This window comes from Pristis pectinata, chromosome 7, assembly GCF_009764475.1.
Source record: "Pristis pectinata isolate sPriPec2 chromosome 7, sPriPec2.1.pri, whole genome shotgun sequence".
NCBI lineage: Eukaryota > Metazoa > Chordata > Chondrichthyes > Rhinopristiformes > Pristidae > Pristis > Pristis pectinata.
In genome coordinates, this window is record NC_067411.1 from 41637710 (window position 1) to 41662730 (window position 25021).

The 25021-nt window shown below is 41.8% G+C and overlaps 1 protein-coding gene across 1 annotated transcript in view; it reads right to left on the reverse strand.

Moving 5' to 3' along the window:
- LOC127572555 (sushi, von Willebrand factor type A, EGF and pentraxin domain-containing protein 1-like) overlaps positions 1-25021 on the reverse strand; it is a 186209-nt gene that overhangs the window by 96672 nt on the left and 64516 nt on the right. The window contains 12 exon segments of the mRNA XM_052019945.1: positions 403-636; positions 2458-2682; positions 3836-3947; positions 4805-4926; positions 7601-7792; positions 9131-9262; positions 9863-9970; positions 16679-16808; positions 18010-18128; positions 19243-19440; positions 22273-22452; positions 23920-24099. Coding sequence (XP_051875905.1) covers positions 403-636; positions 2458-2682; positions 3836-3947; positions 4805-4926; positions 7601-7792; positions 9131-9262; positions 9863-9970; positions 16679-16808; positions 18010-18128; positions 19243-19440; positions 22273-22452; positions 23920-24099 — 1932 coding nt within the window.

Sequence of the window (25021 nt, forward strand, 5' to 3'; positions counted from 1 at the left end):
ATAACTTTGGCAGCACAGCCCAAGCCCGAATTTCTGGGTCATACTATCCATAGGTTTGACACAACACCTTCACAATTCACTGTGAGTGAGGTTCTGAGCCCAGCCAATGTGCAGAGTTTAGCACCTTGACCACAACAGTATAAATGGAAGATAGAAAAATACAAAGCAAGGAGAAAGTCACTTAAAAGCTAGGAAGAGTTGGAAGTCTTATCAAAATGATGAACGGCAAGGAAAGAAGAAAGGAAAAAAAGGAAGAAAGACAAAAAGGAAAAGGGAAGATTTGAAATTACGCTAATAATATACACTGTGTCCAGTGAATGCATAAAGATTTAATGAGCATTTACACCTTTTAAGTTAAAATATTTCTAATTCACTGCAAATTAAAACTCCTAAAATTCTTACCACACATGCGCTCCTTTAACACAGTGCCCGGTCTGCAGAATAAGGCTGCTTTGTTGCTCTCCAGTGACTTGCTGTTTGACCGGGCCATCTCAGACCCAAAGGAAAACTGATACAGAGGTTCATTGTCCAATGCTCTTTTCAGCCGGCTTGTCACATGTTCCAAGGTGCTAAGAAGTCGCCTTTGATTATCAGATTCTACTGTGTCATTTTGATCTTTTGGCAGTGCTACACTGGCTGGAAATTGGGTAAAAAAAAAATCCAAGCATGATTCCTGTCCTGTTCTCTCACAACTCAGCTTCCCCTCGAAGTGTGTTACTTCTTCAGAGAAGTGTGGTCTTCCTTCTGTTCCTAGGTTTCTGTGGTACTAAGTGGTGCTGATAGCATCAGGGAAAGTAAATACCTTCATGGTGGTGTTAGCTGTGGCTTGGTGAATAAGGTACTCACTCCTGAGTCAAGAGTCTAAGGGTTCATGACCCAGTTCAGGGACTTGAGCATAAAAACCTAATACGAACAATCAGTGTAGCGAGTGCTGCGCTATCAGAGATGCTTGTTGTTTGGATGAGATGCTAAATAGACATTTATTCCCTCTCCTGGATGAAAGATTCCATGGGGCCATTTTGATGAAAAACTGGTGAGTTATTGTTGACGCCCTGACCAATATTTATCCCTCTCTCGCATCAGTACAAGTGATCATCTGGGTATTGTCATTTTGCTGTTTGTGAGAGCTTATTAAAAGCAAATTAGAGTCATAGAATTAGAGTTATGCAGCATGGGAACAGGCCCTTCAGCCCAACTCATCCATGCCAACTATGTACCTGTCCAAATGTCTTTTAAACATTATAATTATACCTGCCTCTACCACTTCCTCTGGCAGCTTGCTCCACAAATTATCTGCCTTGCTTCCCACATTACAAAAATAATTACATTTCAAGAATATTTCAATGCTGTAAAATACTTTGGGACATCCTGAAAGGCACATTAGTGGTGACATAAAAATACCAGTCTTTATCAGTGTGATCCTTACAAATGTATGCTGATAATTTCTCTCATTCCTTTTGATATGGAAGAGGACGCCGATGGCAAGATGGCACCGGAGCGTGGCAACCCGTTGCAAGCTGCTCTCTGCAGACCTACTCATTACTTTTACTATAATCATTCTACTCTTTTAAATTTAAATTCTATGTCACTTCCCTGTAGCTGTGACACTTTACTCTGTATTCTGTTATTGTTTTTACGCTGTATTACCTCAATGCACTGTGTAATGAATTGATCTGTACGAACGGTATGCAAGACAAGTTTTTCACTGTACCTCGGTACAAGTGACAATAATAAACCAATACCATTTGTCCCAATGAGTTAATGATGGCTCTCAGAGTAATCTAATTCCCTCACTTATTTCCCTGTAGGCTACTCTCTCTGCATGCCCATCTTTTTTACCCTGATTCTCCTATTAATCACCTACACAAGGCGTAATATACAGTAGCCGAATAACCTACTAACCAGCACATCTTTGGAATGTGGGAGGAAACCCACATGGTTGCAGGGAAAATGTGCAAACTCCAGAGAGCAAGCCCCAGAGATCAGGATCAAATCTGGTTTGCAGGAGCTGTGGGGCAGCAGCGCTATCTGCTGAGCTACTGTGCTGCCCTAAGAAAATGATTGGACTATAGAATCAAATCCATTGCATTCCACTTTGCACACGTCTTGTGCGCAAGGAGTTTCCACAACCGGCTATGTGCTTTTGCCTGTCATAATGATAGTGTTGAATGGTGTTGGCAAAACATTGTAAGGTAGGCAGAGTGGACTTGAATGGGGATAGATAAAAGACTGCAGGATGTTGAATCTGGAGCAACAAACAACCTGCTGGAGGAACTCAGTGGATCGAGCAGCATCTGTGGGGTGGGGGGGAGGGAGGAATTGTTGACGTATCGGGTCGAGACCTAGCATCAGGACCTAAGATTCTCGTTGAGTTCAATATCTAGATTCTTCAAACTATCCTAGATGATTGTGCTGACTATGTATAAATGTTGCAGATCATTAAAGCTTTGTACTTACCACTGATGTTAAATACCAGATTGATCTTTTGATCGATTTCTTGAGCATTGAAGCTAATTCTCCTATTAGATTGTCTCTTTGTCTTCAGAGGTGGCTTCACAGGAGGCACAGTTAAAAATTCCTGCTTATTTGATCGTTTTTGTAATCGATGGGAATTCTCCGGTTCATCGTAAGGGTAATCCATTTCATTCAATGGCTCGTAATTGTCTCCCCATAAGCCTGGCCCTGGTGACAAGATGCATACCTTGTTAGTGTGGATCAATTAGGGGCGGCACGGTAGCATAGCAGTTAGCGTGATGCTATCACAGCGTCAGCGATCGGGGTTCGATTCCTGTCGCTGTCTGTAAGGAGTTTGTATGTTCTCCCGTGTCTTCGTGGGTTTCCTCCGGGCGCTCCGGTTTCTTCCCACATTGCAAAGACGTACGGGTAGGTTAATTGGGTTTAAAATGGGTGGTGCGGACTCGTTGGGCTGGAAGGGCCTGTTACCATGCTGTAAATAAAATTTTAAAAAAAATTTTAAATTTAAAAAAATTTAAATACTTAACAGTGGAAGCAATAAAAAGTTATTTTTCTCAGAATGTTGTGAGAAATCTCTTTAATAACACGGGAAAAGGAAGTCAATGAGTGTTTGCAGCAGAGAGGAGATATTGTAACAGGAAGCAAACTCGACTTATATTTAACTAAACCACAATATTATATTGATATAAACATAAGGCACATAAACAAGCTATTCAGCCTCTTGAGATGGTTTCACCATTCAGTAAGACCATTCTATCATCACCCAGCCCTCTTGCCCCAGTAATCTCCCTGAGCAATCTGTTTCAACATACATCCAAGCATATTAGCAACATCTCCCATCAAATCAGTCTAGCTAACTTTTAATGTCCTATACCTGAAATTCACAAAGTTTCCTTGCAGCTTCACTTCATCCAGGTACAACCAGACTTGCAAGTTGTCTCTCTTCTTTGCCAGCTGTTCTGTTTCCTAATCAAGCTGATATCATATTTAGACTCTGGGCCCAAAATCCCCATCCGAAACTTCTCCGCCTCCCCTTCCCTCTGCCCCCCAACATTCAAGGAGATACTTGAAAGCAACAAACAAAAACAGTGCACAAAAGCAAACTACTGGGGTCCCAGAAATCTGAAATAAAAACTGATAATACTGGAAGTACTCAGCTGGGTCCGACAGCATCTGTGGAGCAAGTTAACATTACAGATTAATGACCTGCCATCTGGCTCTGAAAGGTTAACAGTGTTCGTCCTTCCAGAGATGTTATCTGACCTGTTCAGTATTTCAAGTGGAGGGGGCTAACTGGATAGCAAACGTATTTTCATTTGCAGATGCTGCACTACAATGGTATGAAAGTCAAATGCAATACCTATGATGGCAAAACCATTTTCATAATTATAATTGTACTCCAGGCATTGCACTTTGGGTAACTCCTCCATTTCACATTCAATGTCATTATCCTCACCGCAAAGGGATGGAACCTGAAGACATTTAAAGAGAGAAAAAACAATCACTATAGGACCTTGGCAATCAGAAATGTCTAGAATCCTGCCAACCCCTGTTTTATTCTCTCAAGGCAGTAACAAGCAGTCTGCATGTATAAAAGTCCAGTTATATCTATGCACAGTGGGGTAGTACGTCTGCTTTGAGGGCTGTAGGAAACCAGCTGTTGCACAGTAGTGCCCCAGTAAAGCCTCAATTTCAAAGGTCACTTCCTTGTGCTTAAATATCTCGATGGAGTCTGGCTCCCCCTACTATTACGTTGTATTTATAATCTCCTCCAGCCCAGTAATGCTCCCAGATCTCTGACTTCTTCCAGTTCAGGTATCTTGTGCATCATTGATTTACCTCATTCTCAATCCGTGGCTGTTCTTTCAACTGCCTTGGGCCTAGTCTCTGGCATTCCCTCCCAAAACCTTTCCAAGTCTCTCTCCTCTTTGAAGATACTCCTTGGAATCTACCTATCTACCCTAGTTCTTCCTCACCAGCTTAGCATTAAATTTTGTTTGACAAAATACCTGTGGAACTCAATGGGATGTGGTACTTTATTTAAATGAAAACTGTTGATAGTAATTTTGAAAACATAAGATTGCAAAAGCTGGAGGGAGGAATAGGCCAAACGGCCCTATGAACCTGCTCTATCATTCAATATTATGGCCAATCCTATGCCTTAAAGTCTACTTTTGTACCCAATCCCCAGATTCTTTGACTCACTTGAATGTTCAAAAATCTATTGCTCCCCATTCTTAACATACTCAACAACTGAGCACCGTGGTAGAAATTCAAAAGACTCTCAAACACACTGCACTCAAAGACATAGCACCAATAACGGTTTTACCATTTCAGCTATAGTGTTGTTGAAAGCCTTTGCAAAGTTGTTCAGCAGAGTGAAGTCTTCACATCGGTTGACATTGTACTGCACCTCAAATTTCTTGTGGCCATTATTCCCAAGGCGCTTCACTGCAGTGGTTCAAAAAGACGTCAAACATTCCGTTAAAGGCCACATATCAATACAAATTATGCCTCTAAATCATTCCTCTAATAACTCAGCAAGTATGTCCAGTAAGCAATTAGTCTCTTGGGACAACAATGGAACCCACGCCTACTGTAATACTGCAGGTCTCAGCTGTGGTATAAGGGCTCTTCTTTTCCTTGAGCAGTCCTGCTCCTGATCACCATTCTGTGATACCTGCTGAAAGTACCCAGGAGGATGTTTGATGAAAATCTAGTGCATGTGCAATTCCCTCCACTGTCAACCGGTGCACATGCAGAATTGCCAAAGAATCTTGTATTAATTATGGCCAATTGGAAAAGTCACTGGGTTGAGTCAAGAGTGGAGAGCTGCAGCTCAGCAAGGAACCAAACTCACCAGGAGGTGAGAGGAGAAACCTGGAGTGAAAATCACCATGTGTCAAACAGGAGTTAAACGTGATGAGCAATAGTCCTTCACTTGGGTGTAACCTAGCTGTGGACAGAATGTGATTACCATAATATATTATGTATATTTACATAAAAGCTGCAGACCATGCTGAATTGGATGTTCATGCGTCACCAGTGCTGAGACAACTTCTGCACAGATTCTAGCTATTCCCAATAGAGTTCCTCCAGAATCTTTCTACTACTGATAAGAACGGGCTAACAGGGAGGAAGATTCAGAGATGCCAGTAACTACAAAACACACCAAGTACTACCAACCAGGGATGACTTGCTAGCCAATTACCTTGTTGTTACTTTCCTCTTTGTGGGAGCTTGGCAGCCACGTTTCCTACAATATAGCAGCGACTGAACTTCAGGAGTTTAGGAACTGCAAGGTTCTTTAAGATATCCTAAGGCTGTGAAAGACTTTATAAAAATTCTAATCTATTTGTTTATCTGGGGCCAGCGAAGTTAAAAATTATGAGGCATTTCACCTAGAGTTTAGGCAGCTAAGGGCAAGGCCACTGATGATATGAATCAGTCATGGTTTTACATTCATATTCTGGTTGTACTACAGTTTCAGAGTTAGTCTTCCACTCCATTGTATGAGACTCTCAGTAATTTTCACACTCGTCCTCCCTCAAACCAGGTCTCCATTGCAGTCACCAGCACACTCCTTAGACAAACCTCACACCACAATCGTTTTCACAGTTCATTTCAAGCTCACTTTTACTTTCATACTCACAATCTATTACACGAGACACACACTGAATTTCACATGCTGGTCTCAATCCCTCTCATCTTAACCAGTCACATACATATCTCAGGTGGGGAAGCCAATGACCTCAATTGTCTCAAAGATGTCAGACATTAACCATTTACTTTCCCCTCAATGAGCTGTTGGCCAGCAAGAGGAAGATAATCAATTACATCTCCATATTTTCTTCTTTGGACTTTTAGCTCCCAACTGAGAGCAGGAATAGGAATTAATGGATGCAGAATGAACCAGAGGCAATTTCTGAAACACCCCTATGGCTTACTGGGTAGCCTCTACAACAGAAAGCTGTGGATTCTAGCTGCCCATTAGAAAGTTGAAGACAAACATCTAGGCTTACATTCCACCTCATTACTGAGGAAGAGCTATACTGTTGGGGATAGAACATAGAACAGTACAGCACAGGAACAGGCCCTTTGGCACACAATGTTGTGCTGAACCAATTACATTAGTAATAAAATGCCTAACTAAATGAATTCCTTCTGCCTACACAATGTCCATATCCTACCAGTTCCCTCACATTCATGTGCCTATCTAAGAGCTTCTTGAATGCCCCCATCATATTCGCCTCAACCACCATCCCAGGCAGAGCATTCCCGGCACTCATCGCTGTGTAAAAGACTTGCCCCGCACATCTCCTTTGAACTTTCCCCCTCTCACCTTAAATGCATTAATAAGATGTTGGACTCAGGCACCTTTTGTTCACTTGTGTGGGCACAGAAGATGCTGCAGCACTTTGTGAAGAACTACAGTTAAATTCTCCTAGGTGTTCTGACCAATATTCCTTAATCAATCATCCAATCTGTTGTTTAATAGGAGCTTGCTGTCCGTAGGTTGACTGCTGTTTCCTATATTACAATAATGACTGCTTTTCAAGAAAGTACATAATTGACTGTGAAACACTTTGGGTCATTGTGAAAAGCATTATGGAAATGTAAATCTTATAAGGTGTTGTCAGAATTCAGAAGGAAGCAGGCAGTTAGAACTCAGTAGAACAGAGTTCTGCCTCACCTTTCTACACGCCTTGCTTCCTCACCACAACTCTGGCCAAGCTCCAGTCTCCTCTTGCAGACTTTCTTTTACATTATCCTCTTCTTCAAACCAGGGTACAAAATCAAGAGCTTGCTGACTTTTCCCGAAATCAATCCCAAACCCCCACCATCCAATAAAATGTGTAGAACCGCAGTCTGAGATTATTAATTCTCTTCCATTCCCAGAATTATCAGTTCCAGAGTCGATGGTGAAGCTCACCCAATAAATAATTTCAGATGACATTTGAGCTTTGTAATCGATCTCTAACCCGCCACTAATGGGAAAAACATTCACTACCAAAACTGCTGAGATACAGACACTGACAATTCTTACAGATTTGTGTCACCAATCTCAAAGAGAACTTGATGGAGGAAAGCTCACCCATGGTCCTCCATAGTCAATGTCACTTACAGGAGCAATCAGGTCTTGCAGAAGAGAGCTCTGGAATCCACACGCCATCATGAGCACAATAGTAACTTTCACTTGGTTCGACAGCCAGCCCGTATCCATCATAGCAGTGCAATGTACAATTCACACGCAAATCATCAGCAGCACAGGAGAAGCCTCCGTTTAAAGGAACGTAAGGTACTCCACAAGCAGTATCTATTGAGGAAAACACGTATGATTATAAGTGATTGACCTCATTGTATCCTAGCCAGACTACACATCACTTGCCTGGATGGATTCAGCTGTAACGACACAAGAAGCTTGGCACAATCACGAAGGAACAGTTTACCTTGCCAGTGGATTCGTTAACATTCACCTCTTCCAATAATTGCTCATTGTGGCCACTATATGTAGAATTCACAACATGCACAGTGACCACTTGACAAGGCTTTTTCAACAGCAGCTCCCTGTCCTGTGACAAAACCACCAGGAAGGGCAAATATAACAATGCTGTGGGTTGTCCACAACCTCAAACAGCACCTCCAAAACCCACCAAGAGGGAAAAGGGATTCAGGCACCAGGAGAACCACCACCTATGGGTTCTCCTCTAGTCGCATACCGCCCTGACTTGAAAATGTTGTTCCTTCATTGCTGCTAGGCCTAAATCCTGTAACTTCTTATTCAACAGCATTGTGGCATTACCTTTGTCAGAAGGACTGCAATGGTTCAAGAGGGCAGCTCACCACCAACGTCCAGGGCAATTACAATGGGCAATAAATGCTGGTCTTGCCAGTGATGAATAAACAAAAGCTAGAATTTGGGTGGCTTGCAGCACTGGCCTCTAAACCATGCAACATTCCTACATCTGCTGGACCCAAATAACTCCAGTGGATTCATGTATGAATACAGGAAAAATTCCCTTTAACATGAATTCATTAGTAAGGTCACCTTAAGTATGTTGCATCCCACCCATTCCATGACACATACTCTGCAATGAAGTTAGGGACAAAATTCAACTTTGGCAGCACCACAAATTGTGCAGCAGTGGACCAATCATTAGCAGTCAATCACTCCAACACTCACTGTTGTATCCAACACTCACTGTTATCTTCTCTACCAGTTCCTAACCCTCATTTCAATCATTAAAATTGAATTTCACACTTTTTCTTTATCTCAAGCTTCTGGATGTTATTGTACCAGTTAAGATTTTTTAATTTAATCATCACAGAATCTGACAGAATGAGCAGAGGCTATTTGGCCCATTGACCCTGTGCTGGTTATTTAACACAGCTCATCAATTTGTTCCTTTCTCCCCTGCTCCTCCTCAACTGACCTTGCAAATTCTTTCCCCTTCAAGTACTTGTTCATTTCCCTTTTGAAAGTCTTCACTGAATTTAGTTCCACTGCCATTTTAAGCAAATTCCGCAACCCTCTGCTTTGAAAGGAAGTTCACATCTCTCTCTTGGCTGTTTTCCGAATTACCTTAAAACTGTAACCATACCAATATAACATGATTATATTTTTCACAACATGAATTATAGCACTGCTGTGTACCTCTGATGATGATCTGGATATCACAAGTCCTCTTATTGCCTGAAGGGTCAATTGCAGTGTAACGCACGATTGTCTCCCCTCGAGGGAGGAAATCTCCGATTGAATGAGTCTTCTTAATCTTTAATGAAGCACCTATTAGTGAATGGAAGCTGCTGATTAATGGAGTTCTGCATTTCACTGTTTGTGGCAAGGCAGCCCCTATGAGGTTGGTTGTTCATCCATGTGATCTTTGGATCGATACCTGTCTTCACCATCTGGACCGCAGCCTGGGAGAACAGATCATCTCCCCTTCACAGAACTACAGACATGCAGGGATAACTTGCTTGCATCAAGGAGCTAACCAAGAATTTCTTCCTGGGGTAAGAAGAGGCATTTATGATGAAGGGGTTTCAGGCCATAAGGTCTGTGGCGGTAAGGCTCCCTAGAAGCTGATAGCTCTGCCCTCCTCCAGCCCTGGCCCTAAGTGCATCCCCTGACCTCCCATGGTACTGTGGTCTGGAGAGAGACCTGAGGTGCTGGCTTCTTTGTCATTACTAAATGAACAGAGGAAAATGCCCTCCTCCAGCTCCCCCCCTACCCCCAACTCAGAACCAACAGCTTCTTTCATACTAAGAAATAGCTACTTTGATGCACGGCTATGATGAAGCAAACAGTATTTATTTAACTTTGGATAAGTACACTTTGAATTTTAATGAAACTGATCTAATTTCTGAAATCTGCAGATCACATTACCTGAATTATCTGAAAACTGTGGTTCCTCCCATGTGGCCTGATACGTCTCCTCATGTGTCAGGATGGGTGGTGGTGAGCGGCACCTGTCAATCACAGGGGGTTCAGCATCTAAAGAAATGTAAACAAATCAGCCCCTAAGTAAATTCTGCTATTTCTTACTGCTTCTCAGAAGTAAAGTAGGGTTGTGTGGAAATTACGTGGTTTGTAAAGCACAAAAGGAAGTTACTAAACAAACTCGTGTGTGCTTCTTCCATTACACGGTTAGCCAGTGCATTATACATAATATTAAAAATGGTGCACAAAAACATTCCCCTCATCTCACTTAATTCTTTTTGATTCCTCTGGTCACCAAGTCTTCTGACACCTAGAACAATATATCTTTGTTTACTGTATTAAAACCCCTCATGCTTTTGAACAGCTTAATAAAATCTCTGAACTCTCTCCCTCCTTCTTTCCCAATATGTGGTGAACAAATCTTGCTGCAAAACTTCACCTGAGGCCCAACGGTGAATTATAAAGGATTAGTAATAAAAACAGAAAATGCTGGAAAAACTCAGCAGGTCAGGCAGCAACTGTGGAAAGAGAAACAGTTAAGATTTCAGGTTAAAGTCCGAATGGATCAGTGTTGCTTATACTGCCTTGGTTTTGTCACTGCAACTTAGGTCCTGGACTTTAGGCTTTTAATCCGGGGAAGTAATACAGCATAATGAAGCAATATAATTATTCTCATCATGTGTCATTACTAAGTTTATCCAGGAGATGGAGCTACTGAGCTGGAGGCCATCACAGCTGTGAATGCATCCAGGCGAGGCAGTTATTCTATTTCAATGAATACACTGGTTGGGGCTTTCTGCCTCAGTCCCAGAGGGGTTGATTACATTGTGAATGCATGTTTCCAATTTCATGTCACTTATCTGCTTTTCCATTGTGTTCATCATAAACCAATGTTCTACAGAAATGAACTGTAATAACCTCTTACACTTGGTGGCCCACTGAGGATGAGCTGCATTGTTGGGGAAACTAAATGAGGGATGAGGGAACACCTCAGTAATGCAGGCAGCCAATTTGCACAAAACAAATCCCACAATACGGGATTGATCAGATAATGCTGCTTAAGTGATGGTAACTATGGATTAAATAATAGCCACAATACTCCAGCCAAGTGCCTTGCTTGTTTTTACAACAGTGCTGTAAGATCTTTTACAGTCAGTTCAGAAGGCAAACATACCGTCACTTTAATGAAGTAACAGTAGTAAATTCTGCAAATACTCCAATTGGAGAAATTCTTAATTTTCCTATTTCAGATAACCTGTTCCCCCCCAGTCCCTTTTCTCTCTCCTCCCGATCTACCCAGTTCCTCCTACACCCAACCCACCCCCCAATTACCCCACTTCTTTCTCCTCCTCCAGCACTCCATCTGCCCATCACCCACACACTCCTCCCACTGGGTCTCCTCCCAATCGTCCACCCCACCTCCTTCACTTGGTTCCATGCTCCACCTTCCTCTCCTATCAGATTCCATCATCTGCAGCCCTTTGTTACCTCCACCTATCACCTCCCAGCCTCTGTCACTATTTCCACTCTTCCCTCCTCCATCTATCATCCCTCCTCACCTGGATCCACCTATCACTCTACACAGAAGATGCATTTCACTGTGTATTTCGATGTACATGTGACTAATAAAGCTATCTTATCTATCACTTGCCAGCTCTTGCTCCACCCCTTCCCCTCACCTCTTTGTACTGGCCATCTCCACTCTATCTTTCAGTCCCGATGAAGGGTCTTGACCCAAAATGTCCATTTCCCTCCACAGATGCTGCCTGACCCGCTGAGTTCCTCCAGCACTTTGTTGCTCCAGATTCCAACATCTGCAGTGTCTTCTGTTTCTCTGCAGATACTTAGCAGGTCAGGCAGCCTTTGTGAAGACAGAAAGTTCAAGAACCTTCTATCAGAATCTGTTCTAAAGGTTGTCAACCTGACATGTTAACTCTGTTTCTCTTTCCACAGATGCTGCCTAATCCGCTGAGTATTGTCAGTGTTTGTTGCCTTTACTCATTTTTTGCTTTCCACTTACTTTAGTATTTCTCCAATAGTGCAACACTTTCTCAGTTATGCAATAGGAATGACAGCTTAGATTTCTGTAAAGTCTCTGCAGTGGGACTTGAGACCACAAGCTCGTTTCAAAGGCAGAAGCACTAACCACTGTACTACAGGTGAGATGCACATGATAGCAACTATCAGAATCGTAAACAGATGTATCAGATTCCAGTTTCAAGGTTTTTATGCACTGGGAAATGAGAAGAATCATGACCCAAATAAAGGATTTAAAGTTAAAAGTAGCAGTATAAAAGATGAATCCAAATCAGAATTATCATCACTGACTTAAGATGACATGAAATTTGTTGTTTTGCGGCAACAATGCAGCGCAAAGACATAAAATTACTATAAATTACCAAAATAAATAAATAAATGCAGATTAAAAAGGGATAACCAGGTAGTGTTCATGGACCATTCAGAAATCTGATGGCAGAAGAAGCTGTCCCTGAAACATTTGAGTGTGGGTCTTCAGGCTCCTGTACCTCCTTCCCGATTGTAGTAATGTGAAGAGGGTATGTCCTGGATGGTGATGGATGCCACCTTCGAGGCATCGCCTCTTGAACACATCCTTGATGATGGGGAGGGTTGTGCCCATGATAGAGCTGGCTGAGTCTACAACCCTCTGCAGCCTCTTGCGATCCTGTGCATTGGAGCCTCCACACTAGGTAGTGATGCAACCAGTCAGAATGCTCTCCATTGGACATCTTTAGAAATTTGCAAGAGTCTTTGGTGATATACCAAATCTCCTCAAACTCCTAGAGAAGTAGAGCCGCTGGCATGCCTTCTTCGTGGTTGCATCAATATGTTGGGTCCAGGACAGATCCTCTGAGATGTTGACGCTCAGGAATTTGAAGCTGCTCACCCTTTCCACAGCTGACCCTGCAATGAGGACTGATGTGTGCTTTCCTGACTGACTACCCCTTCCTGAAGTTTACAATCAATTCCTTGGTCTTGCTGACATTGAGTGTGAGGTTGTTGTTGCAATGAATTGGAGAAACCTTGATGTATGGACAAAGCCGGGCAAATTTCATCATCGGTGTCTACCTTTGATGGGAGTTGGCTCCTGAGATATGGAAGAGGTTATGTTTTTCTAGGGTCTTATCATGGACTTTTATTGTCAGAGGCAGGTTGATGGAGGATCTTTGTTCCTTGGATACTTAGCGCAAGGCCAATTCTCTTGTACACTTCAGTGAACGATTCAACAATGACTTGGAGCTTGGCCTCTGAACGTGCACATGCACAAGCGGTGTTTCACTGGATGAAGTTGTAGTGACTTTAGTTCTGGAATGGAGGCAATGTAAATTAAACAGTCTTCCAGTTGTACTGTAGACTAGGTCTACTCCACCAGGAAGCTTGTTAGAGGTGAGGTGGAGCACAGCTGCAAGAAAGATTGTGAGAACATAGAACAGTACAGCACAGGAACAGGTCCTTCAGCCCACAATATCTCTGCCGACCATGATACCAAATGAAATTAATGCCATCTGCCTGCACGTGATCCATATCCCTCCCTTCCCCTTGTGTGTAGGTGTGCTTGATACCAGCCTGCACTGAGATTAGTTCTGGTATGGACTGTTGCTTAAAAAATATCATAGCTTACTCACCCTCATGTAGTAGATGAAGGATAGAGATGAATTTCTTAGGGCAGCCAAAGTTAAGAAGGATGCTTCCAGGTTCCTCTCAACTGACAGAGTCAAAGGCTTTTATGAAGTCAATATAGGCCATGTACACTGTTGACACTGCTCACTGTGTTTTGCAGTGAAGATCACATATACTCTTTCTCTGGTTGGATTTCATTCACACTATGATTCAGGGAGCACCTTTTCAATGACAAGGAGGAGACAGTTGACGAGGACTCTGACAATGACTTTCCCTGAGGCAGATAGCAGGAAGACTCTTTTGGTGTAATTTTGAATTTCTCTCCTTGCTTGAACATTGTCATGGATATATTTATCTGAGGTTCCTGGCATATCCTCCTCTTCCCAGATTTGAAAGACAAGGCTTTCAATTATTTTTTCTTAAGCTTCTCTCTGCCAAGTGTTAGAACTTCATGGGGGATAGACTCTGCTCTCCAGGCCTTGTTGCCTTTCAGTTGGTTCCTTGTTGGTCTGCGTTGTGGTGAGACTGGACAGTAAAACCCTGATAACATGCCCTTGTTCGGAAATCCCAATGGTTCAGTATCTGGCTCACTGGGTGCTGATTCCTGTGTTCCCTTTAACATCCTCCCTTGAAACTGATCAGGGCCGTTTCCACACTCCCCTGAATCTCATTGGGTTCTGTTTCCCACATTCCCTTTAAACACATGGAGTCTGTTCCCCATGCTCCCTTTAAACACTGGGTTCACTAGAAAATTTATTATACAATTATGTAACATCTAAGGAAAAATGAATTAAAAGTGTGTTGGAGTATTGATTGGAATAACATCCACTGGCCCAGTGAATCTGCCAGTCTGGTACCACTAAAGCCCCGAGCGTGCTGAGTTTTATGTCGCGTGCTGTGAGATGGCATCAAGGACACATTTGTCATGTATAGAAGGTTATATTCTTTGAAGTGTTCCTTCCAGTAGAACTGCCTCCCAACTTGGGTGTTTGGGACATAGGTCTTGATGTGGATGAAAAGTCCGCACGTATTGGGGGTGAGCAGCACCTTGCTTGATCTTCTATCATCTATCTTTTAGATCACAGGTTTTCTGCTGGACCTTGGCTTTCAGGAGTTTCAATGGAAGAATGCCTTGCATTTGTGGTTAATTAGCTTGTGGTTCTCCTGGTCGTTCTCATCAAAGCGGTGCAGGTATTTTCTAGTGGAGAAGCCAAGAGTCTCTTCAGGTGCTAACTATGGTAGTCTTCAAGGCAGTCCAGATGTGTTGGACACTCTATAGATCCCATTGGTTAGGAGTTGACAGGCTGTTCATGAGGCACGGTTGGAGAAGAGCGTCTTTGTGGGGATCTTGAAACCTTCAGCATTATTTTTTTATATGACAGCTTTTCTGTTGCCGTTGTTATGACATGGTTAGGCTGATAGAGAGAGCAGGACAATGAGGCAGTGGTTAATTCAACAGTCATCCGTAATTACTGTGGTGCAGGTTTCACAGATTTCCTTGTGGCCTCCCATTTGGATAATGACATAATCTAACAGATTCCAGTGCTTGGATCAGGGTCATAAGGCCTTGTGCTGCCTCCCTGACAAAAAAGAATGTTATTTAGGACAAGATCACATTCCAAATATTTTGTCAAGAGAAGGACTCTGGTGGAGGTAGCCTTCTCTACCTCCTTATGACACAACTTCCTTACATCTTTACAGAGGTTTGCATCCTTTTTAACGCTGACAAAGAAGTCACTAGGAGGATGAGTTTATTTCTCTCTGAGACGTGGGTCAGGATTTTTGCAAGGTCAGAGTAGAAATCCTCCATGGCCTCAGCCATAGCTTCCTGGCTTGGGGTGTGTGTGCTGATGACCACTGAGTGTTGGTTTCATTTTAGAGCAAGTCAGAGGATCCCAAGTTGTTGAGGTGCCTGACTACATCTTTCTAGACAGTGAAACACACTACTTGAAGACAACGTTCCTCTTCCATTTTGCCCTTCCAGAAGGTGGTGTACAATGACTTGTTCTTTGAGTTTAGCATCTCCTATCTACCATATCACGTTCCAAGGCAATGATGTCAACCTCATAGCATCTGAGTTTCTAGGCCATGAAAGTAACATGATGTTCAGGTCTGTTGGTGATGGGGCTGTGAGGGTCCTGACATTTCAGCCCCTGACCTTCATACTGAGGAATGAAAGTGCTTATGTATGACTTCTTTTAGTGAGTAATGGCTGGTCATGGTTTTGAACATAGCCAGGTCATGGGCTAGTGGGAAGATGACTTACGGCAGAACTAGGCCTTAGGGATACTAATGCATATGCACAGTCTCAGACGTGAGTGTGTGCATGCCTCTACTATGAGCTAGTGACCGAGGATCCGAGGATGAATTTCTACTCCTTGAGATGTCAAAATAGGGTGGATTTAAGACACAACTTAAAGGACGTGGAGCTGAACCACTGAAAGACAAAGGTGATCAAGGTGCAATGACAATATCAGTATTGCTGAAGCCATGAGGAAGACTGCAGTGGGAAGGGAGGGTGGATATTACAGGTGAGAGAACCATCCAGTGACAAGTGTTTCCCTGCATTTGTCATCTCCAACCCTGACTGATATTGGACCACACAGAAAAGCTTTCCAAGTTGTGTTTGAAATCTCTCTCTTATCCTTGGCCTGTAGATTAAGTACTGATCTCATAAATGCTAGCCCTATTATTGGTCCAGAGAAAAGCCTTGAACTTGCCTTTACTGGTAGCTTTGTCAAATACAGTAAACTGTGTTTATGTTTACCAGCTCGATGTGGAAGGTTCCTGGGAATGACAGAGAATACAAATCCATATCCTTATCATTTTTGAATCTTGGCACATTGCATGTCTTTAATGGAGTGCAGACTTGGTGCTGTTTAACAAATCTGCAGTCCAAATGCCTGTCAGGGTGAAAACAGTCACCTATGCAAGGTGCCCAATCATTTAGCATCACTTCAAAGTCATAACATACTTCCTTTCCTGTCGTACACTATCCTAAGCAGGAAGGAGACTGGAGACCAGATGAAACCAGAGAGGTCAGGACTAAGGGAGTCATATCACAAGTGTAAGCATTCACTAATAGCATCTACTCACCAATAAGCATGTCCGGTGCCTACTCACCAATAACCTTTATAATAAAGGAGCAATTTGCTTTGTTCCCAGTTTTGTCCATTGCTGTATATGTGATGGTGATTTCGCCAATTGGGAAAAGATGGGGTGGAATCACAGCAGGAGTAACTTGTAAAAATACCTTGAAGTTGAGGGGAAAGATTAATGATCAACAGAGCCTGTGAATTCAACAATTAACTTCATAAAGGACATAGGAACAAGAGAATTTGGCTCCTTGAGCATATTCTGTTGAGCAATGAGATCACGGCTAGCCTGTGACCCAACTCCACATACTTGCCTTTTCCCCAAATCCCTTAGTACCTTATATATAACAGGACAATCAATCTCAGATTGAAATTAACAAATGACCTGAAATCAACCTGTGTTTGTGGAACGGAGTTCCAAACTTCAACTGTGTGTGGAGGTGTCATTCCTGAATGGCTTGGTTTTCATTTTTAGACTGGCTGACCAATCTGAAAGCGTTTCTGAAGACACCACTTAACTCCCGAAATTCCAGGAAAACCAACCCTACATTGTGTGATCACTCCATGTACTTTAGATGATACTTCAAGGCCTTGTTACTTTAGATGATACTTCAAAACCTTGTTAACTGGAGGATGGGAGTGCAAAGAGATGGAAGGAAAGATATATCTCTTTGCACTCCCATCCTCCAGTTAACAAGGTTGATTAATATGATTTATTTTACAGTATATATACTTGCATACTTACACATTATAACACAGGAGGCTATTTGGCCCATTGGGTTTTTGCAGGCTCCCAGCAGAGCATTCCAATAGTCCCATTCCCTCTTTCCTTTCTTCTCTCAGCTCTGCAACTTATTCTCTTTCATCATCAACATGCCCATCAATTCCCCTCAGGTTCCTTTGCCTAAACCCACGTGGTCACTGGGAGAACATAGAAACTCCACACAGACAGCACCCGAGGTCAGGATCAAACCAGGGCCCTTGGACCCCTGAGGAAACAGCCCTAACTGCTATGCCACTATCTTGTTGAACCTATATTCTTTTCAGTTTTTCACTCATCAAAGTGGCTTTCAGGGACACCCTCATCCACCACACTTTTATGAAATAGTAAATGTGGGATTTTTTTTATATAACTATCTTAAAAGATGCCCTTGGTTCAATATATTAAGAGACAGTTGACAGCTCTGACACTGCAGCACTCCCTCAGTATGCTCAGCTCAGATTTTATACTCAACTTTCTTTTTCTCAGAAAGAACTACATACTGAAGACCTTCTGGCTCCAAGATGAGAATACTATCCACGAAGCTTAAACCAGGTACCAAACACTTCACCTCTAAAAAAAGAAACCTTGGCACTCACCTGATCTCCTGAATTATCATTTGCTTCTGGTATCAACCAGGTGACATTTGCTGTTTTCTGATGTTCTAACGTTTGCACCTTGACTTCCTTGGGACAACTGATTTGGGGCACCTCAATATCTAATCAATAAAACAGTTTTATTAAAAAGCATCACCATCTTTCAAGCAACATGGTGTAGCCAAAGTACATCACAAAGTTGTTTAACCAATAGATCACTGGATGGCACCTGCTGGTTACTGTGCATTTTATTTTAATGTATTAGAACAGCCCCACCATGCAAGAACAATTTAATTGCATTCTAAAGCTCTCCAACTGCCCTCCTTCACCTATCAACTGGAATAATATACTAACCAGAAGAGCAAACAGGGCCTTGTTTAAACATCATTTCCAAAAGACACTACCTTCCACACTGCTCTCTTGATAATGTAATATAATGTCAGCCTGGATTTTATGCACAACTTCTCGGAGTGGGACCTAACTTCTTAACCTAAAGATTAGTGTGTTACCAACTGAGCCAATGAAAGGATCATAAACTGGGATTAATTACGTGAGCTGCAGCCGGTAACAATGAAGGTAAACCAGAACTAAAGTTGTTAAAACAACCTTCTTTTGGTTCATTCTCACTCTAAGCCAATCACCTTAAAATTTTATGAATTGAATGAAGTAGCCTGCTCTTAAATCCATTACAATATCAAGCTCTCATTAGTAACAGACAATGTGAAACCAATTTGCATTTATATGACCTACACAGATTTAAGTTTAGCAGTTGTTTCTTGCCATTTCCATGTGAACCCACGTTTTCTCCAAAACAAGCACAAGAATATAGCATTTTTCATAAAATAAAACCTTAAGATTATTCATCAAAGGGTTACTAGCCAGAATTTGCATTCAAGTAGCACTTTTCAGAGAGCAAATTACTCCCAACATGCTTCAAAGGAGTTTCACTGAAAAAAATTTGGCCTCGACCCTCATAAGGTGATATTACGATAGGTAACCACAGGTAGGTTAGGAGGAAAACAAGGCTGAAAGACTTGGGGTTGGTGGGGGGAGGAGGCAACTGCAGAGTGTGGGGCCTGGGCAGCTAAAGACACAGCCACCAATGCAATGGTGTTATCGGTGGAACAATGGACTAATATAAATCGAAGGACAGTTTTGATTACTCATGTGAATATTATGAAAAATTCCAAAAAATCAAGCTCTTATCTTAGTACGATGAAAAAGGTAGAAAGATACCTCGACAAACGGCTTTGTGAAGTTTCTGACTCCATTTGCCATTACTCATGCATCGCACTTCTTCCATGACACCTAAAAGCCTGTAACCACGGCGACAGCTCAAACGACACACACTCCCTGGTTTGACTGCTGCTTTCCTGCAGAGGTGAGGGGCTACCATCACATCATCTGTCTTTTGTATGGCTGGACAATGGATTTCTGTTGAAATGCAAAAACATACTGGTCTTAAAGGTGCAGAAGGAACTAACGTAAACAATAACGATAATTTGAATCTGGATCATGCCTGAAACATAAGGAAATCTTGCAAAATAAAGTAGCAGCATCTTCTTTACATCTTTCCTATCAAAATCTTCCTGTCATCTTAGCAGTATCTTTCAGGTCACTCCTCAATCTTCTCTTTCCTAGAGAAAAGATCCCAGCCTGTTTAATCCTCCTTGGAAGATATAAACTAGTATCTCTGATGTCATGCTTACAAATCTTTTTTATACATTCCCTAGAATATCCCTAACTTTTTTCATTATATGGAGACCGGGAGGTGAAAATTGTTTTACTTTTTGATTAAGACCTTGTGGGCCACCTTAATGCTGTTTGGGAAAGTTGCAATTGTGAGGTTCACAGAACTGCACTCTCAGGTTTTCCTAAGTAAGTGTGCTGAAACTAATTGCAAGTTCTGAAAGGGAAATGCCACAAGGTAAGCAAAACTCTTCCAGATCCTGGGAACTGTTACTACTGAATGAATAGATGATGGCTTCATAATCCTTTTCAGTGGAGTTGCTACTTCTAATAATGTGTTTCTCCGTTCTTCCCGATCCCTTGATTCCTCAATCTCAGTTAGATACATTTTCTAAGGAGTATGTGGTCTCCCAATTCTTTCTAATAAAATACACAACCCACATTTCTCTATCTTGAAATTCATTTGACAATTATACACCCTGACTCCAGGTTTATTAATACCTTATCATATTTTGTTAAAGTCTCCACTGCATCTCCCAATCTGGTGCTTTGTGCAAACAAAGATCATTTAAAAACTGTCTCAAGAGATGTTGGTGCTGCCAGTGTGCAGTGCCCACCCTAGTCTATCTTAAGAAGGTAATGAATGGTGAGTTGCTTTCTTGAACCATGGCAGCAGTTGTGAAGTTACTCCCACAGTATTATGTGATAGAGTGTTCCAGCAGTTAGACACAATGACAGCAAAAAGAAAATAATAGATTTCCAAATCAGGATGTTGGCAAACATGCAGATGGTGACAAGAATGCAGCATGTCACATTCTGGGAGGAATGCTAGCTACAAATGGTCTTTGATCCTCTTCATTCAAGTTTTCTGCTGTAATTTGCTGGTTGACCTGCTAGTGGCAGTATTTTCATGGTTATAATGACCAAGAAATTACTAACATACTGATCAGATAGCTACTGTCATCAGGAATTTCTCAATTCAAAAATATTGCTTTATTAAAAGGGTTAATGCGAGGTTGTTAGTGTAATAAGCATACATGCCTGTATCTTTCACTTCAATAACTTCCTGAAAGAAAATTGCATTACACTCATCATATAGACTGTCCAAGGGTTACGAAAGAGTTCCGTTTTTACAGACGTCCATGTCAGTTTTGTCCATAAATCGTAAAATTCACAAAATAACTCGATACGGTAACAATATCTCCATAGCATTGTTAATGAGGGCAAATTAACATGAACATTTCTTTATTGTTTTCCTCTGCCTAGTTACAATGGTACAGAATCAGAACGTCCTACGCTCAATGACTGTTTTCAATGGACTTGAAGTGTCAGTGGATGTTACATTGTTTAATAATGTATCATTGCACAAGTATCAATAGAAGCGATTGCTTATCAATTTCCAAAGCAACTCTCTTAAGTGGTCTCCTGCAGTGAAACTGGAAACCTGTGTTCTTAAGAGGCAATGATGTCTGATTACTGTGGGTAGGTTACATGTAAACAGATTTTATTTCAAGACTGGTTTTCATTTGAATTTAATAATATTTATGGGAGCTCATTTGTATGTATGGGTGCCCACAAGTTGGGCATTCGTAACCAAGGGACAGACTAGATCTATCTTCTTTATTCTAACATTACTTTCCCTTCCTATAGGCAAGGTTCTTTGCCTCTGCTCTGACAATAGATATGAATGTAGGACACTTATTAATTTGTAAGAATGATATTAAACTATTGCACTGCAGGGGAGAAAGAAAGAATTATCAGACTGTGGTGATGAAAGCATATCTATCTTATTAGCTTATCAAGAACAATAATCAATAAACACTTGTTCTGAAATCACCCAGGACCTGAGATCCTACTTTCAGCATGGGTTTTGTTTATAGGAATTTCTCCATCGATGCTGTGAAGTCATGTACTGTTGAACCTTCCCATCTTTCCTGCTGCAAATCATTACATCAATAGAAGTAACACACGTTTACAAACAAGAGGACCAAGTTTATTAATATCTTCCTATATTTAGTTGATCACCACCCCCAAAGGCAGTCAAGTGCTTGTGACGTACTTAAGGTTACAGAAGATCACAGATCTCAGTGAGGAGAAAGAATGTATTTTGAATGTTGGCCCATTAAATAGCACAGTTTCAAGGGAAACCAGGTTAGTAAAATCTGGTTGTTTGGTGAATTAAATGTTATTTTGCAGGCTAGTGAGGTTGAAAATCTCACTACAGAGGAATTCTGCATGTTACATTCTGTTGATATTGTTAGGGGTGTTGGTTGGGATAGATATGTTGGATAAAAGTTGCTAGGGCAATAAGAAATCTTGCTAAAAAGTTAGGACTTGATATTCCCAATGGGTGTCAAGATCAGGTAAAATGTGAATAAAACTGTTAAGCCAATTTTCAACTTCAAAGCAATGGTTTTTGTTTTGGAGTTCCTCCCAAGAAATGTCTAGGCCTCCATCTTTTGACAAAGATATTCATTAAAATCCTGTTGTTACATTCGGATACAATACAGTGATTATCAGCAAACTAAAAGTAATGGCTTCACAAACCAACAAGCATACACTGTTCACTGGACTTACCAACACATTTTGGTTCCCTCCCATCCCATATCATGTTGGCCAGACAAGTCAGCTTTGACCTCCCTTCCAATACATAGCCCTTTTTACAGGTTGCACGGCAGACAGTCTTGTAGGATGTGTCGTGGGTTGAGCAGTTTATAAATCCATGTTCAGGATTACGTAATCTTGGACAGGTGCGAACTGTACAAAAAGCAGAAGAGAGTCAGTAAGTAAACTAGGAGCTATTTGAAAACGTAAACTATAATAATGGGGATTATTTTAAAGAGGTGCAATTTCTGAAATAGTTGGGGTAGAAATTTATCACGGACAGTGGGACCAAACGGTCGGTATTAGACTGGTGGCCCTTATATTCAGCGCCTGATATCTTATTGCATTGACTGTAATGAAACAAAAAAATCATGAACATTATATAACATGGAGTCAATCCATTTCAATCTGTTGTGCCCCTCAGTTCATGATGAATTTTTACTCTTTTTTTTCTGAACTACTTTGAAAGAAAAGCTACTTGTATTTCTATGGTATCTTTAATGACATAAGGACAATTGAATCCTTTTTCAGAGCGTAACTGTAGAAATGTAAAAAATGCAGCAGCCGATTTATACACAGCAAACACCCATGGACAGCAAAATGAACATGACTGGATAATATGCTTCACTGAACCATATTCAGCACAACAGGGAATGCTCTGCTGCTGCATTAAGATCATATTTAGCCACCTGGGAGGTCAGACAGGGCCTTACTTTAATCTCTCAACTGAAACACACTACCTCCAACAGTGCAGCACTTTCTGAGCACTGCATTGGTGTGACCATCTCGATATGTTTTGCTTGCAGCCTTCTACTTCAGGAGTGATAAATCTATCCACTGAGTCATGACTGACAAAATATAATTCAGTGTCTAAGAACATGTCCTTAGAATCACTGGTTACGCTTCAGCAGGGTATCATGCCCAATTCCAGGCAACACATTTCAGGATAGACATCAAGAGCTTGGTGTTGATGCAGAGATTGATTAGGATATTATTGGGGATGAAGTTATACTGTAAGACGAGAGAAACTGGGATGTCTCCTCAGAGAAGGTTAAGGAAGACTAAAGAAAAATATTCAAGATTGTGAAGGGGTGTTCATGGAGTTGATGGGAGGAATTGTTTCCACTGGGAGGACAATGCGTAACTGTGGGTCACAGGCTCAGGAAAGAACCCAGGGAAGTTCGGGGGTGGAGAATGAAATATTTCTTTGTGTAGCAAAGAAATTTTGAAAGCTTTGCTTGAAAGAGCAGGGAAAGCAGATCCAATAGTGATTTTCAAAAGAGAATTGGATTTAACTTGAAAACTAAACTTAGCAGGGCAGGGGACTAGTTGGATTGTTCTTTCAAAGAGCCAGCACAAGCACAATGGCCTTCTTCTGTGCCATATAGTTAAGGAATTGGATTTTCATGCACATTACAGGTTTGGAGTACAAACTACCCCTCTATTATGGTGCAAAATTACAGGGTTGTCAGTAGCTGTCTGAGATACCTTTTAAGAGGAGATATCCTGTAATTTACACAATCATTCCAATCATGCAAATAATGGAACTGAAATGCTAAAATATTATAATAAGTAGAAAGGAACCAAAATTTATCACAAGATCTTTATTTAAATAGTTACCTCTGCATTCGGGGTCTGAACCTGACCAGAAGCCATTAGATTGACACAGGCGAATGCTGGTTCCTATGAGGTCAAAGCCCAGCCTGCACCGAATTCCACATGCAGAATTGTAGAGGTTATTGCATGTGTTCTGTATGAAGTAACCATTCCGAGGTGGCTGCAACACTGGGCACTGGACCACTGCTCATGGTCATAAAGATAAGTTAATACATTAGCTCATCAACTGCTAGTTAAACACTGCTTCATGCAACACATTACACCACCCATTGCTGGTTAAACTAAGGTTATCTTATTTCACCCATCCACTACTGGTTAGCATTTCACCTGTGGTTTAATATATTCCTGGAGATTTCGCCACATGACCTCCTCCCTCCAACTTCCTCACACACTCACATGCACCACTGGTTTACCCTGCAGGAACACTGACTTCCCACAGCCACTGGAAAGGGAATCCAACCGGATTAATTTTGAGAGTTGGTGGAACCGTTGTTTTACCTTGTATTTCCTCAGAGGAGACCATTCGGCCCATCAAGTCTCCACCAGCTTTCCCGTCAATCCCACTTACCCACATATTTTCCCTGCACCCTATTCTCACATGCCTATCAACTCCAACCTACCCAATTTCCCCTATCACCCACAGGGGACCTACACTCGGGAAAATTTACAGTTGTCAATTAATCTACCATCCCACTTGCTCGGTATATGGGAGGAAATTGGAGCACGCAGAAGAAACCCACATGGCCACAGGGAGGACGTGCAAACTCCACGCAGACAGCACTGGGAGTCAGGATTGAACTCGGATCGCTGGAGCTATGAGGCAGCAGTGCTGCTTGTTGCACCACTGTGCCGCACATTTCCATCACTCATAAATCAGAGTCTTCAAAGTCTTGTTGAGGGGTCGTATTCTGAGTGGAGGTCGGTGACCAGTGGTGTACCTCAGGGATCTGTACTGGGACCCTTACTATTTGTGACTTTTATAAATGACCTGGATGAGGAAGTGGAGGGGTGGGTTAGTAAGTTTGCGGATGACACGAAGGTTGGGGGTGTTGTGGATAGTTTGGAGGGCTGTCAGAGGTTACAGAGGGATATAGATAGGATGCAG